Source organism: Sitodiplosis mosellana, unplaced genomic scaffold (genome assembly GCF_009176505.1).
Source record: "Sitodiplosis mosellana isolate CC-2019 unplaced genomic scaffold, AAFC_SMos_1.0 Smas_scaffold_6166, whole genome shotgun sequence".
In the NCBI taxonomy this organism is placed as follows: Eukaryota; Metazoa; Arthropoda; class Insecta; order Diptera; family Cecidomyiidae; genus Sitodiplosis; species Sitodiplosis mosellana.
The window spans coordinates 2,633,714-2,650,085 of record NW_022601407.1 but is presented as its reverse complement, the minus strand read 5'-3'; the positions used below and the strand labels follow the sequence as shown (position 1 = coordinate 2,650,085).

The window sequence follows — 16,372 nt, the reverse complement described above, 5'->3', positions numbered from 1 at the left end:
GCATACGCACACAAATGTAGCGCAAGTACTGCTGCTGCTTTTGCTTCTGTTTGTGCTATTTTGATGCTTTGCCTGTTGAATGTTGTGCTTCCTATCGTAGTACACACTCACACACGCACATACAAATGCTCGGCGCTGTCATCGCATGACATTGTGTTGGACTATATGTTGATACGTACAGTGTACATGCTGCGGGTGTATGTGTGTGCGTTGGCATTTGTTTTCGTAGCACAGTCGTTCGCATATTTTGTATTGTGCTGTCAGCTCTATAAATTTTTATTAAGTGTTGTTGGTTTTTTCGTTGTTCATTCTCACTAAGTTATAGGAAATTTTGTAAGAAATGGGAACAAATTTACATAAAGTAAAATTCACTGTAAGTTTATTTTTCATGCATTTTTTCTCTTATTCGATGGAGTATCATCGATATGCATTTTCTGGAATAATGTTTTATTTTCATTGTCGTTCCCTCTCTCTCTCTCTGAAATGTATACAGATGTTGGCCAGAAATCGTCGTGTTAAATCAATGTTTGATTTACGAAAGACGCGACGATCTCAAGTATTTGTAGGCCATCGTTTTCAACATTTTATTGCATCGGATGATCGAATACGTTGTCATTTCCAAGCGATTTATGAGCATTTGCATCTTATCGATGGCGCATATACAACCGAACAAAAATTCACAGCACTTTTATTGGTTATGCTCAATCAAACGCCACAGATTGCCGATTTTTTGCGCATCGAATCGGCCGCCGAATTATTGGAACACATTAACGATGAACTCAACGCACTTGTGTCGAGCATTTGCTACATTCTCAATGAAATTGGCATCAATTATCTACTTGAACGCAAACTGAACAACAACAACATTAGCAGTAGCAGCAGCAACATTCACTTTGAATGCGACACTCTGATATTTCGACCAAACGTCAATTCAATTAGCATTTTGATGGCTGAACTGCTCACCCAGCTACTGAACACATTCGGTGAACGATGCAAAAGTGACAAAATACTTGTAAACAAAGACATTCTGCACACATTTGTGCTGTGCTATTTGAGATTCGGCCATTGCCATGATGTCATCCGACGCAATTTACACACAATACTCGCGCTGACACAAGGAATGGGCCGCTTTGAACGAACCGCAGCCATTGTCCAGCATGAGCCATTGATGCATTGGCTTATGGGTCAACACATTCATGACATGACCGAATCGTTGATTGTACTGAAAATTTTCAATAGCATTTGCAAAGGCTTTCCAGAGAATATACGATTTTTAGTCAAATACAACCTTCTCGAACACTTGAAACATCAATTGACCGATACCATTGGGCCATCTTATGAACTCGTTGAAGAAAGCCTTTGCATTGTTGAGAATATTTGCGGCAATCATCGCAGCGACATTCAAGCCGTTATTGATGCTGATCTCATTTCACCAATGGTTAATGGTACAGTGAAATTGTGTTTTTCTGTGTCAAGTTTTCAGTTTTTAAACGTTCTTGTGGAAAGAGTCTTTTTTTTATCAATACTAGAAAGATTTGAAAAATCATTGTATCAACCAAAATTCATAAAAGATGCAATTTTCTCCGAGAAGTATTTGGTTTTAAGTTCCTATTGATTTTTCATAATCACTACAGCTTATCTTATGAATCGATTGTAAAGATCGAGAAAGTTTCAGTTTTGATTGAATTCCTTTTTTTTTATTTATTTCTATTTTGGATTTCTTTTTTAATTTCAAAATTTCTTGATTATAATCAAACCATCTTGATTTTAATTGAAACTAATATTTGGTCATTAGAAGAATTAATTTAATTAATTAATCAATGGTTGATTTTACCTATTTATTTCGAATCTATTTACTTACAGTTTTCAAGTCTTCAGCCGGCCATGTCGATCATAATTTAAGGAAAATCGTACTCAACACATTTTACAACATTTCCACGCTGGGCAGTATCGAACAAATCAAAGTCTTACTTGACCTTGATCTATTGCATCTATTGTGCTATCAATTCAATTACCAAGTCAATATGCATGAAGGCATTTTAGAAGTAGGTCCACCTAGCATTCAAACTTTTTTTTTTCATTCCATTTCAAACAAGTCAGCCAATTACAATCACATGCAAATTGAGCACGTTTAATTCTGAATCAAAGAAATGAATCATTTGACATTTGGGATGAAAAGTCATTTTGACTTGAATCAGAAACATTTATTATGAAGTTCAATTCATTCATTTGTTTATAAAAACGATTTTGGTTCATTAAATATTGGGTGAAAGGAATTCAACCGAAAATGACATTTTAAAAAAAATGTATGATTTGTGATAAACTCATTGTCAATTGCAATTATGTTCCCCAATCCAAATTTTGTCACTTTCATTTAATTTTTCTTTCATAATTCCCTCCATTTGCAGACCTCATTCGAAATACTAAACAACATTCTGGGTGACTTTTACCGTAAAGATCATTGTGCATTCCACAAAATATCAAGCATAATCAATGAATGCGGCGGTTATACGGCAATCAAGCAGTTAGCCAACCACAGTAATGATTCGATTTCGAGTATGGCATGTGATCTGAGCAGATACAGCAATGGCACGTGTGGAAAATGCAACCAAATGACATCCGCAGCAACATTTGAATCAATGCAACAATGAACTTCAAATGTGTTTATCCAAGCCACGGCAAACAAATTTATATACTTATATGACAAAATTGCATATTTCTCAGCTCGAATATCGTACTATTTACGAAATGATTATTTATAATTTTTTTTTTAATTTTAAGCGAATGACCAAAGTGGTGCGAAATTGCATACTCAAAAAAAAGACAGCAAAAAATGAACCAATTATTTTCCGATTATTTACGTATTCATTAAGCCCACCGTTAATTGTTGTTATAGTCTTTTTTATGTATTTTAAAGGGGGAAAAGTTAAAACTATTTTTATAGAAAAAAATTAATCAAATTAAAAATATTGTCAGAAAAAAAAACTGTTCAAATGACCATTTAAAAAAAAACGAATGTTGAATTAAAATCAATTACATGGAAACGAAAATGTTTAGCGTTTCATTGACATGTGAACCGAATATGGCATATTTGTATTTGAAAGTCTGATGATTGTTGTTGAATGCTGCATATATATCGAAAAGTCCTCGAGTTGGCGTTTGGAGAAAAAGAAGAAGGTAATGACAGTAGCGACAAAAAAAACCGATCTGCGCCTAACTGGCTCTCGTTCGAAGTCTATCATGCTTCAGTTGAACCATGTATAGATATAGATTTGTAGGGCTTCAAGTGGGCCATAGATTTTTGTGACGCAATACACAAGCTGATTGAAGAGGAATGAAGATGAAGCTGGTTATTACTCGTTTACCCGCAATGACTGCTTGAAACGGCCTCAACTTTATAGTATTTTCCGTCCATCTGCCATGAATAAAGAAGCGAAGCAACTCATCCGAGGCAAATGTCCCATCAACGTCAACATACACATCAAATTTAATTAAAATTCAAAACCAACCACATATCACATCAAAACCATGTCACAAAAAAGCGCATACACACACACACACACACCCTTCGGTTGACGGGTTTTAGTTTTTAAAATAAGATTTATTTCATGAGCTCTTTACAGTGTAATTGAATTTTCATGATCAATAAATGTAAATCCTAAGATGAGTATACCCGTGTGCAAATAAAATGACTAACAGTCACTCAGTTGTATGTAACTGTATGTAGTGATATACAACTAGAACTAGCTAAGTTGATTGAAATCATGCGTTTTGTATGGAGACAATCACGTTTAGTTATTCTTTCAGTTAGTCGACTAATTTGGCACATTTTGACTAAGAGTGATTTGTGATAAAAGTCAACTGCAGTTGCTTATTTTGTTCGTGACAATCACTTTTAGTCAGTCAAAATGTCCCAAATTAATCGACCACACGGGTATGATTTTGTGTCTGTCTATGTGCTCCTTCCTTTTGGTTACTCTCTCTCTCTCTCTCTCTCTCTCTCTCTATGTCTGTATGAGTCTCACATACTCTAATCCGCGTTTAAATATACCATTTGAATCATTTTTTCCTATATGTTTTAGTAATAAAATAAACAAATGGAATTTTCCTCGTTCTTCTTCTGCTCGTCATTTTGATATCTAAATATAATGGTTATCAAGTTGAGAATGGTTTTATTTTAAAATAAGTTACAATGTTCATCAATTCATCTTCTTTTTCTCAATTTAAATAAAAATGACTGCATTTATGCTTTTACTAAGTATTCATTTTTCCCCTCGTTTGAATGGCGTTGGATGCCTTTCGCGATAATATTTCGAAAGCGCTTCGTTATTTGACCTCAATTGAAGGTGTTCGGAGAAAAAAAGCCCAGTTCCGATATCGCAAAGGGAATAATACACTAAAGACTTAGTAAGACTTTTACTAATTTTGCTAATGTAATTAGTAGTAAATATTCCATAATGGGTAAAACTAAATCTATCGGGCGAGTCGATTTCTTTTTCGCTTGCTTTTTTTCTCTTTCTTTTTTTTCTGTGCTCAGTTCTTAGATTCATATAAAGACGTTGTTGGCTACATAAAGATAACCTTCGTTGTTTCTGTAATGAAATAACATCATTTTAGTGTTTAAATTGAATGAAAGCCGCTTAACGATTGTATGTGTGGTTGTGTGAATATATTACCTTAGAAAAATTAAATGATGACGCCAATCACCACCGATTGCATTATTCTCAATGTCAGCATCGATTTTGGCAACGCAGGTGTTTTTTAGATTTTTTGCCTATGATCGGATTCAATACAATAGGGTTTTTTTTTAAATGATCGATCGATATCGATCATTTTAACAGTGGTTTCAGGTTTTTCTCCAAAATGGAAATGGAGAAGAAATTTTTTTTATGGAAATTTAAAGAAATGAAATGAAAATTTTGTAACAGCATTTCAGATCGAATTTGAACTAACTGATCGAGTGGGCATTACCACTGCTCAATGCGTGTATGACAAAAGTTTTCCGATGCTTGATTTTGAAAATATAAATGTTTTAAAAATAGTAACTGATGCATAACGGATCTGCTAGGCCCCCAAAAGGGCTACACGCAATACAAACCAACAATTTCTATGCTACAGGCAATAAAGACACTTTCTTCAGCATTGAAAATATTTTCATTCCATTCATTGAACCAATTTTGCGCCCAATTTTTTGTTAACAAGGTCGATAAAGAATGCTTTAGTTGCCATTCAACTTCAGATTGATTCTGTTTCCTGCTGATGAATTAAATTTGTTCATTTTCTCTCGACAAAATATCTAACTTACATTCGTCGACTCAATTTTATTAGATCGAAATTGAATCCGTTGAATCCTGTGATCAAAGCCGCAAATGGTAATTTTTTTCTTCAATAATTCGGTTCGCATGAATTTTTTGAACATTATTTTTTTTTGCTATTTTCAATATATCAATTTATATTATTATTTCCAATTGGTTTTAATTTCAATAATTTATTTGAATTTTGATTTTAAACATCATAAAAATTTCACAGTTTATTTTATTTGAGTGCAAAAAAATAAAACCACAGTTGGCAAGCCAATTCCAAAACAAAAAGATCTTCTGTCAAATTTTACAAACGGTTAGTTGAAAGTAGAAGAAGTCGTTACCTGAAGATGAATTGATCGGGTATTGTTCTGTTTGATAAGAAAATGCATAGCAAAAGAAACGTATAATTGAACGGAATATTATTTTTATTGAAAATAATTGTTCAGATTCAGGTATCAAAAAAGAAGAATATGACGTGATCAATAAAGAAAATGGAATGGGTACACCGTTGTTGTGAGCGTGAAATTGTGATCTAAGGAGTATATAAAGTGTAAACGTGTAACACACCAAAATCGGTCGATTGTTCGATGAGTACTATATGTAAATGGTGTGTGTAAATTTATTTGTATTTTGTTTTTTTTTTTGTTGAATTTCATTTGATATAATTTATGCCTATTTTTGCTTCATTTCGTTTCATTTGGTTTCTAATGGAAACTGTCTATTGGATTAAAGCATGTTGTTTTCTTTGAAATGTTGTGTGAGTGTGTGGGTCAAGTCATCAAATTTCAAAATGGTTTGGGAGCACTTCGGAAGTTGTTTGTTATTGGCAGTTTCAATTTCGATTAAATATGTGTCTATAGTCCAGGCTCATGTGTATATTTCTTTTGTTCTTCCAAAAAACACCTGTAATTCGGTACTCGAAATTTTTTTTTAACTTGTTGATTACGCTGACGTTGCTTTTTTCTTTTTCGAGTCGAAAAAATCCGAACAATTACACTAGCAAATTACATATATAGTAGATGTTGATTGATTTATCTAAAATTCGATTGCGATGCTAGTTTATGACTTTTTTTTCAGTGAAATTCTTTACTAAATTTGTTGGTGCTATGATCTACAATAATGTTGTTTTATCTCCTCTATACATCCAATTCGATTGGATATTTTCAATATTTTGTACGAATGATCTGTCTCTATGTTCTGGGGTTCGTTTGTTGTTTTGTGAGGAAATTCTTAGCGAAAAAAAACGAAAGAAGTGATCATATTCTAAAGTTCAAAGAAATGGACACAAAATTATCATTTACAAGAATTCGATTCCATTGGATTTGTTTTTTATGATCTCATTTAATAGTTATTAATTTTAATTTCTTTTTCTGTATGTTCGTTTAATGATTAGACTCCTTTAGATGCTTACTAATTTTTTTTTTTTTGGTTCTACGAAACATGTTGATCCAAATGGGAACTTCCGATAATGATTGATAGGTGTTTCAATACGCCTTCGATTCAAATGATTTGCCAATAATTTATAATTTCTCTCTTGAATGTGTGCAACGTTTTTTTCTCTCCGTTAAATGGTTGTTTGTATTAACTTTTGTCTACGTTTTCAGTGTGTGAACAATATTTATTTGAATCCATTTTTTTTTCTGAATGAAAAGTATACAATATATGCATATAAATATTTAGTATGTTATACATTTAATCATTTTTCGAATAGTTTCATCTTTTGTGTGTGTGTTTTTTTTTCTTTAAATTTATTTTTGATCTGATCGGGCTAAATGAACATCTAACATTACATTTTGTTTATTCACTTTATTCCATATTTATCGTGAGTGTGTGTTTTTTTTAAATTTTCAAATATGTTGCATGGTTACTAAAAGAGCGAATTTTTTTTATTCTCTTTCATAATTTCTCATATTTTAATGCGGAACAATCTCCAATAAATATTTTTTTTTAATTCATTTTTTGTTGTTGTTGTTTAGAAGAACGTAAAATTAAATCGTACATATTAAAATCATGAGCTTTGAATACTTCGTTCGATTCTCAATAGGAAAATTGTATGTGTTTGTGTATTTATGAATGTATTTTTTTTCGTATGCCATGCACAATAAAAATGAATGAAGCAAAAAATGGGTTCTGTTTTTTCTCCTTCTTTTTCTTTTGTTTAATTCTATAAAAATAATGTAAATTTTACGTGCTACTTATAGCGCTTTATTTTTATTTAATTTCTGTGTGTATGTGTTTTTTTATTCTCTCTCTTAACTCTTAAATGAAATTCTAGTGACTTTGTAATCGGCTTAATTTTGGCACAGCGCCCACTATTCGAACGCTGCGTCCAGTCATATTTGCTGCTTGCCCCGGATTATTGGTTGATAAACACTTCGCATTCGTGCACACCGAATCGGAAAATTCGGGCGGCGGTGCCAATACAATATCCTGTGACGATGGCGATGATTCATCGTTGTTATTCTTATTGCATGCCGATGCATTTACTACACGTGTTCCTACGATATTACGAGCATTCTGTGTAGAATTGAAGAGAAAAGGAGAAACAAAAATATGTTATTTAATCGGTTATTAAATTTGGTGCTGTTACTGTTTTTTTTCGGCTGGCAGATATATCGCAGTGCCATTATTCGCTCCGATTCTGGCGCAAAATTTATAGTGTCTGGCACCTAGAAGACTAATTTGAATTTTTGGCACATATTTTTCATTTTTCAATTTTTCAGACATTTTTCCCTCTGGTTTTTAATTTGTTGTGTTTTTTTCTGTTTTACCATTTTTTCGCACGTCCTTTTTCTCTCTTTTTCTCTTTCTCATCACGTTTTTTCGGGTGATGCTTCCTTTACTTTTTTGTTTTGTTCTTCACCATTTTGCCTTTTTCGTTCATTTTCTAAGCTTTTCCGGTCGATTTCTTATTCGTTCATTCTAATATTCAAATTTCACGATGATTTTATCAGCCGAATGCCCAAAGAGAGAGAGAGAGAGAGAGAGAGAGAGAGAAAGAAAGAAAACGTAAGCAACGAAGGCTAGATTTCTGTTTGATTCCATTTTTTCTCATTCAATGTCCATTCTATTTTCCTCTTTCTCTTTGAAATGCCTTTAAAATGCATCAATAAATAATTTTTGCGCATTGAACATCTGTTATTGGTCCGTTGTGTCGCACTTTCTCGAATATGTCTGCAGTATTTTAGCCGTTCGTAAAATTTGTTTTTTTTATTGCCAACAAATTGTTTATTATATGGGTATATTTACAACGTTTTGGCACGTTTTAAATGTCCATAAAATCATTTATTGCACTCGATCGAAACGGCCGAGTGAAATGATATTCCAAAAAAAAAAAAAAAGTAAATAAAAACACGAAATTGGCTTTGAAATTACCTTCAGGTTATTTTTGCGGCATTCGGATTGTTGTTGGTGATCGGGATCGTCGCTGTCACCTTCGAGGGGCGGTGGTAGCTGTGCAAGTGAAACGGCGCTTCTGGTATAGATTTGTCGATTCATGGCAATGTTTGCGGCCTGTTTGCGTGTTAACGACACCTGTCTTTGGAATCCTTTAGCTGGAATATCGTCAAAATCATCGAAATCATCATTGTTTGCATTTTGCGCTGTTTCCGATACCGCGGCCGATATTTTCTTTGTGACATTACTCAGCGGTGGTAAATTTATCGCTTTTTTATTGATCGATTCGACAATTTTAACGTTTGTCGTGGTGTTGGTGGTTATTGCCATTGTTGATGCATTGTTTGCATTGGATGGTGGTGGTGGTGGTTGATGTGGTGCATTTGTGACAACATTTTTATTAGTCACATGATGATTTTTCAAAATGCCATGTTTATTCTCTGTTATCGGATTTGTGCTTATGATCTTATTGGAATTGATTGGTGCCGTCGTTGTTTTGACAACGGTTTTCACATTGGAAGCGGTGACTTCTTGATCGGATGACACACCCGACGATGAATTATCGCATTCATCATGATTTGCCGACAACGTATCTTTTGACAACATTTTCGTCGAGGGCATTTTATCATTGTCGTTTCGGTCAGTATTTTGCTGATTCAACACCAACTCGTTTGGATACGATTTTGATGACTTCAATTTGACACGCATCTTTTGAATCTCATCCACTGAAAACGAATGTGGAATCGAACCACCCGATCCTGAACTACTTCCACTGTAACGGTGCAATAGAATGACAAAAGTGAGTTAGTCACACACACACACACACATAAACACAAAATAAACACTTATATTAAGGGTGGAATGAAGGTGATCTAATAAGTGATTTCACAAAAAAGTACTTTACTTATGGACGATAATTTTTGTTCTTCAAAAAAAAAAAACTCAAACAGAAAAAAGAACTGATTATTCAATGTGAGTTGATGAGTTTTTGAGTATACCTTGCATTGCTGTTGCCACTGGTTTCGGCCGGTATGGCAATTCGTTCGTTCATTTTGGTGTTGTGTGCCACCAAAACGGAATTCTCGTCTTCACCGTCCGATTCGCTCAAGCTATAATCTGGATCTGGAATTTGCGGCATTATCAACTGTGGTAACGATGCTCGCTGATGCACTGGATGTGGCAATGTGCCCGCTCGAATTGGTTGCGCATATTGATTTGCCGTTGGTCGTTGTACCTGATTCGCCTATATTCGTTCGCACAGAAACACACAAAATTGAAATTTAATTTCGGTTTTTATCTCTCACCATGGAATAACAATAACAAAAAAATCGGTCCATATTCTCCCATGCGGTCCATATTCTCCCATTTTATTTTTTATGAAAAATCGTGATATAATTGAAAGCGAAGAGAAAAAGAGAGGAAACAAAAATTGTCGTTTGAAATTCCATTATCGCAATGGTTGACAATAGCCGCAAAGTCATTAAAATCGTTTTTGCGTCTTCTTTCGATTTGGGCCAAACTCCTGCTGAGTGTATTCAAAAGTGTGTCATAAAACTTGAAAAAGTGACTCAATTGAAAAGTGTTTTGCAACAACCCTTTAAAACTGTCTTAAACAAACTTTTCCGTTGTTAGCTCTATATCACGAATTCCGAAACCCCTCCCAAATGGGCACAGTTCGCATTCATAAATTACACACAATTGGTGTTCCCGTGTTCGTATGTGTTTGTGTGCCTGTTTGTGCACGTATACTCACCACAGTCTGGCAATTTTGTTCGTTTGTTGCTGCTGCAATTTCGTTGGCCGTTCTATAAGCGACATTTCGCAGTGTTTGTGGGCATGCATACAGTTTGGCATTGGTGGCGGGTTTGAAACTGGAACGAATCTCACTGCCAAATACATCGGCCGAATTGCTGTTAATGGCTTTCGCTTGCAATTGCTTTTGCAATTGAACCGTACTTTCGTATTCAGATTTGCGAGACACGTCCACTTTAACGACTTGACCGATTGGCGGCGGTGGCGGTGGATGATTCGGAGGTGGTAGATTTAAGCGTTGCATCGACGAATGCAACGAATACATATCGTCTTGCGATCGATGCCCTTTGAAGCCGTTTGCCTGTGCGAATATCGATGCATTCGATTGACTTATACCGGTCGCCAGATCGGGCGTACTATGGAAACGCTTCAAATCGGTTTCGATGCACGGTGTTGCGCATGGTTTGCCCATTTTTAGTGTTCCCATTTTGTTTTTCTTTCGCTTCATTTCAGCAACGCTCGCATACACAATTGGTCCTTTTTGCGGTGATGACGGTGGCGTATCATTGTTCGACTGGAAGCGCGAACTACACATCATCGTTGAGTAACGATTCTCGCCAATTCCACCTGTGATTGAGAAGAATTAAAGAAAAAATTCATGAATTTTAAGTATGCTTCTTAATATTTTTGATAAACCCATTTTGGCCCCGCGTTGCGAAAACGCAACGCTTCAGATTTCCCCCACCTGAAGCCATTCAGACACAACATTTTTGAAGATTTCCAAAAGAGAAAATGTAGTTTATGTCAAAATCTAATCGACTTGTTTTTGCGTTTTGGCTAATTTTAATATTTAGGGTGTGGATTAGAGGTCACGATTTTTTTTACAAGTAGACGAAAGGTTGAAATCTTTTTTTCATATTTATGCCAAAACTAGCTTCTGTGCCAATTTTCAGGTTATTTTAGCCAGCAGAAAAATCACGGCCCAAAATGGGTTAAATATTCTTGAGAACGAAATTCTCAAAATCTTTTCCACATTTTAGGAGATTTCTTCACAACGAGCAGAGAGGAAAGAACGGCAAAAATGTGGAGAAATACGAATTTTCGATAGAAAACCTACCAGTCTGTCGTTGGAACAGTTCGACTAATTCTGCTGCCGTGATTCGACTGGATGTGGGACGAGACTTGATGCTAGCGGTACGCAATTGCACTGGTGTGCCAGGGCCACCTTGAGTTGGTGTCGAAGCCGATGACAGCGACTGTTGATGGACTGACTCAACGGAACTGGATTTTAGTGTCGTTGGCAATTCATCGTCATCTATTTCAAATGTTGCGAATATTTTATTATTTTTTTCTTCATTTTTTTTTCTCTTTCAAAATGTTTCATCACGATAAAATGAAATCTGAACGCTTTTTCCATACAAATGTGTTCGTTTTGATATGAAAGTCACGAAATCGAAATCAAGTCATTTTTTCATTCATGAAAACGCACTTATAAGTCCGATGAACTTGCATTTATTGTCGTAACCGAGGTATATAAAATTGGAATATACAATAAATTACCTCCTTCGAGTCCAGCAACCATTGATTTGGCTCGTGCTCGGCCAACACTAAGTGTGGTTTTTGGATCACGACGCGGTGGCATTGGTGCTGGTAGTTTGCCACCAAGTGTCATCTTTCTTGGCAATGTTGCGCACTGTCTTGCATTCATCGCTGACGAGAAATGTTGCTGTTGCTGTAACGAACCAATGTCATAATTAGTTTTTGAATTGAATGCTCTGACTTAACTCTTCAATCACTGAATGAAAATGAAAAGTTGACAATATGGATGATAAATTGAATCTGACGGTGTCAAACAAATGAATCAAGTATTTTACGGATTTCAATTCGCTTTTCAAATCCATTTGTTCGTCCAAATCCTTAACAGATAGAATGAAACTTTTAATAGAACTTTTGTTACCTGTTGCTGCTGTTGAAAGTTGTTGGGGAACACTTGCGAAACAACGGTCATTGTGACAAGTGAACCAGATGAACGAATCAAATCAACAACATGCTCGTGAGATGCACATCGGACATCTTCGCCATTTATCTGGAAGAAAAAGTTTTTTTTTTTTTTATTAAAACTTATTATCTTTTCTACTGTTTGAAGTTCCTTTTGTTGGAATCTTTGTTATTATTATATAAGTGAATCATCTCAAAGAACAATATTCCGTTGGAATATTATTCCAAACAAATCTTCTGTAAATTTACGGAATTCTCAACATTATAAATAGTTTCTATTTAATAGATTCAATTATTTTCAGAAAATTGCTTCTCTTTGTGCAATAAAAATACATTTGTTGCTCGAGTTGCAAACTGAAATGTAGTTAATTTACTTTATTCGGTCAGCTTTATACTTACAGCTAACAGAAAATCGCCAGGGCTCAGACCGGCCATATCGGCAACACCACCTGGATCCACATCATCCAAATACTGTAGCCCAGGGCATCGGTCAGTCGGTTTAAGCTGCATAAGTGGTGATGCCGCTTTAGCACCACGCAATACAAAACCGAATCCCCGTTTGGCACGATGAAGAACAACGGTTTTCGCTTCCATTATTCCACTGAAATCAAATCACAAACAAATTGGGTTTAGTATTTTCATTTAATTTAAATATTGGGTCAATTCGAAAGTTTCCGCCGCTGACATTTAAATGTCGCCACTTGTAACTGAGCGTAGCTTGACAAGTGAATCCAATTGCATTTTGTAGATGTGACATTTAGCAATCTAACTCAGAGCAGAAAGATTCATTTTTCGTTCTGCGTCATTGTTTTTGAATCGATTGAAAATGGATCGTGATAAGGTGTTTTTTCGGGGGACCCTTCTTTTCTTATTTGATTCGAAGAAAACTGCCGCTGAAGCTCATCGAATGCTGTCAGATACTTATGGCGAGCAAGCTCCATCGGAACGAAGCTGCAGAGAATGGTTTCATCGATTCAAAAGTGGTGATTTTGACTGGAAAGACAAAGAACGTTCAGGTCGGCCAGAAGCGATTGAAGATGTCGATTTGCAAGCATTATTGGATGAAGACCCAACCCAAACGCAAAAAGAACTTGCATTGCAGTTAAACGTCGGCCAAACAACCATTTTCAGACATTTGCACGCCATGGGAAAGATTCGGAAGCTGGGAAAATGGGTTCCACATCAATTGTCTGAAGAGCAACTTCAAGCACGAATCGCAATATGCACAAAACATCTTGCAGAGCACAAAAGAAACAGTTTTTTGTATCGGATTGTTACCGGCGATGAAAAGTGGGTTTATTACGAAAACCCCAAGCGTAAAGCAGCGTATGTTGATCCCGGCCAACCGGCGCCATCCCAGCCAAAACGAGATATTCATTGCGATAAGGTTATGCTATGCATCTGGTGGGATATGAAAGGAGTCGTGTATTATGAGCTGCTAAAACCAGATCAAACGATTAATAAGGAACGCTATCGACGCCAATTGAATGATTTGCTCATGCATTGGATGAAAAACGGCCATTAATAGCTCGAAAACACCACAATGTTTTGTTCCACGATGACAACGCTAAGCCACATCGTGCAACAATCGTTAAAAATAAGGTAGAGCAGCTCGGTTGGGATCGGCTTGATCAGCCCGCGTACTCTCCAGACCTTGCTCCTTGCGACTACTATCTATTTCAATCGATGCGGATTGCCCTGTCTGAAGTACGCTTTCAAAATGAGGAGGAAGTGCGAAAATGGGTTGATGGCTACATAACCTCAAAAGACGAGGACTTCTTCAAGCGAGGAATCCACAAGCTGCCAGAAAGATGGCGGGAAGTCATAGCTAACGATGGCGAATACATTGGTTAATGTACATTTTCAATTTATTTTGCAATAAATGTATTTTTAGACAAAAAAAAACGGCGGAAACTTTCGAATTGACCCAATAAAAAAGCAGAAAAGTAAAACTGAGCAGGAAAAAAACGAGAAAAACTATCAACATTTCCATTTCCATTTGAAATAAAAACACGAAGAAAATGAAATGAAAATCAAAACAGAAATATTCCGAGCTTGAATAAAAATAAATGTTGTGCTTACAGTTTTTTCTGACGCGGTGCAGTTGCACTGCTGTATGGTTGTCCATTACCAATAAATTCATCCGGCAACGGCTGTTCAATTGAATCCGAACCAATGATGGTGTTTCTTTGATAGATGCTCTGTTGTTGATTTGGTGACTGCTGTTGCTGCTTGGAAATGGATGAAAATTAGGATCAATTCAATTGATCAATTTCAAGCAATTTAAATTGACAACAAAAAAAATCGATACAAATCGAATTTTCATAACAATTGTATTTATTTATGTGATGCTTACGCAAAAGCTCTCCATTTGATTTTGCTGTTGTTGCTGTGGCGGTGGTTGTGGTTTCTGAAAGGTGCTTCTCTGTTCGGTGGAAACGTTAGTGACGTTTTTCTGTCGTATATTCACCTCCTGCACGATATCAACGGGGAAGAAACCCGATCGGTTCGTACCACGAACATATCCCTCCAGCAATCCGCAATCGGTCGAGCCTAGCACTTCAATGACTTCGCCAGTTTGAATCGATAGATGACCAATGGTTGAGCTGGAGTACGGTTCAATGCAAACAACTGTTGTACTTGGATGGCCTATTGAGCAAACGGCACTATCCGAATTGGTCCCGACGCCCGATGAATCGCTTATAATATCGCTTGTATCGCCAATACTTTTATCTAAACATGTGTTAATCGGTTCCATTCGAAAAATAAACAAACAAAAAAATGGAAACAACAACATTTAAAATTGATTAAAAGACGATCGATAAATTGTTGAATGGAAAAAAAAATCCATTTCAATTTTGTTCATTTTTGGGGCAATTCTCGTTGGGCTGAAAAGTAGACGCAATGGCATTTTGGCGCGCGTGTTCCCTTGCTAATTTAATCTGCCTTATGACTTTTCCCAGAACGAAATTGAATCGCGTCGAAAGTTATTTGCTCATTCCGATATATGTTATACGAGATTATGAAAATAGCATTTTATTTTACAACGGGAAACGTTTCATATTGACGATGCTATTTATGGTATCATCGATGAAAACAACAATAAAAAGCAATTTCAATTGGAAATTGTATTTGGTAAAACAACACCAAAACTCGATCGAAAATGTCTGTGTAAACAAAAATATTGACGCTTCAAATCGAAAATGTATGAAATCAATAATAATCAACAAATGAGCGCGATTCCAATCAGCTGTTTCGAGATAGAGAATATTCCAACATCCCAGAACGCAAATAAAAACCGACAGTAAAAACGAGAATAATACAATGAGCATTTTCGTGCGGTCATAAATTAGATGAGATGATGGCTTGAAGCGAGGGAGAACCTTTTTTTTCGGCTAGCCGCTGGCAGATGGAAAGGCACCATTCTTTCATATGGAAATATGGAAAATATTCTGTTTTGTAGAATAATTGGCGTCCTTTCTATTTCTTTCTTGCTCTCTTCAATTACATGCACTTTTTCTTCTTCAATTAATCCAATTAATTGGCTGTTATCTAATGAATATACCGTTTTACTTGAGTAAAAGTTATATAAAACAGGACAAATAATGAATTTGCTCTTTTACCCAGTTGCCGTGCAGAGAATTTATTATAGTTTTTGTGTAAGCAAAAGTGAAGCGTATTCCACCACAGGGGCGGCGACGGTGGAAGCAAGCGATGAAAATTCAACCAATTTCGTCGGGCATTGTGCTTATGAGGCTGAGAGTGAGTGAGATAATGAAACATCATGTTTCAAACATGAATCAAGCGAATGAAAATGACGACATTTTGTCTCGTGTGAGAAAATGTGCGTCAAAGGGAATTGTAAACGAGAGATTTTATTCGAAGGATATGATTTCTTGATAGAAAAAAAATATTGTCTTTAC

General features: G+C 35.7%; 2 protein-coding genes across 43 annotated transcripts in view; one reads left to right on the top strand and one right to left on the bottom strand.

Moving 5' to 3' along the window:
- Window positions 1–152: 152 nt before the first annotated feature.
- LOC129575058 (importin subunit alpha-1-like) lies at window positions 153–3,051 on the top strand. The gene is made up of 4 exons (XM_055457894.1): window positions 153–373; window positions 494–1,445; window positions 1,864–2,045; window positions 2,409–3,051. Exons 1-4 carry the CDS (start codon window positions 341–343, stop codon window positions 2,649–2,651), a joined length of 1,410 nt encoding a protein of 469 aa, XP_055313869.1. The 5' UTR covers window positions 153–340; the 3' UTR covers window positions 2,652–3,051.
- Window positions 3,052–6,889: 3,838 nt separating this feature from the next.
- Window positions 6,890–16,372, bottom strand: part of LOC129575241 (SH3 and multiple ankyrin repeat domains protein 2) — a 76,929-nt gene continuing 67,446 nt past the window's right edge. For 14 of the 42 annotated variants that reach the window (XM_055458363.1, XM_055458365.1, XM_055458359.1 and 11 more), the window contains 10 exons: window positions 14,806–15,182; window positions 14,532–14,677; window positions 12,849–13,050; window positions 12,409–12,537; window positions 12,012–12,183; window positions 11,569–11,766; window positions 10,453–11,078; window positions 9,698–9,942; window positions 8,679–9,471; window positions 6,890–7,820 (listed from right to left, as the gene is read on the bottom strand). In XM_055458363.1, the coding sequence (XP_055314338.1) occupies window positions 7,575–7,820; window positions 8,679–9,471; window positions 9,698–9,942; window positions 10,453–11,078; window positions 11,569–11,766; window positions 12,012–12,183; window positions 12,409–12,537; window positions 12,849–13,050; window positions 14,532–14,677; window positions 14,806–15,182 (3,134 nt within the window). In that variant the 3' untranslated portion in view covers window positions 6,890–7,574. Of the gene's footprint in view, window positions 7,821–8,678; window positions 9,472–9,697; window positions 9,943–10,452; window positions 11,079–11,568; window positions 11,767–12,011; window positions 12,184–12,408; window positions 12,538–12,848; window positions 13,051–14,531; window positions 14,681–14,805; window positions 15,183–16,372 lie in introns of all 42 variants that reach the window. The other 28 variants (XM_055458356.1, XM_055458368.1, XM_055458370.1 and 25 more) reach the window with 3 other exon arrangements.

What these genes read in the sequence shown, in the direction of transcription:
- LOC129575058 (XM_055457894.1), top strand. Translation starts at nt 341, where the DNA reads ATGGGAACAAATTTACATAAAGTAAAATTCACT. An exon ending in TACATAAAGTAAAATTCACT is followed by an intron (nt 374 to 493) that starts GTAAGTTTATTT and finishes AAATGTATACAG; the next exon opens with ATGTTGGCCAGAAATCGTCG. An exon ending in CATTTCACCAATGGTTAATG is followed by an intron (nt 1,446 to 1,863) that starts GTACAGTGAAAT and finishes ATTTACTTACAG; the next exon opens with TTTTCAAGTCTTCAGCCGGC.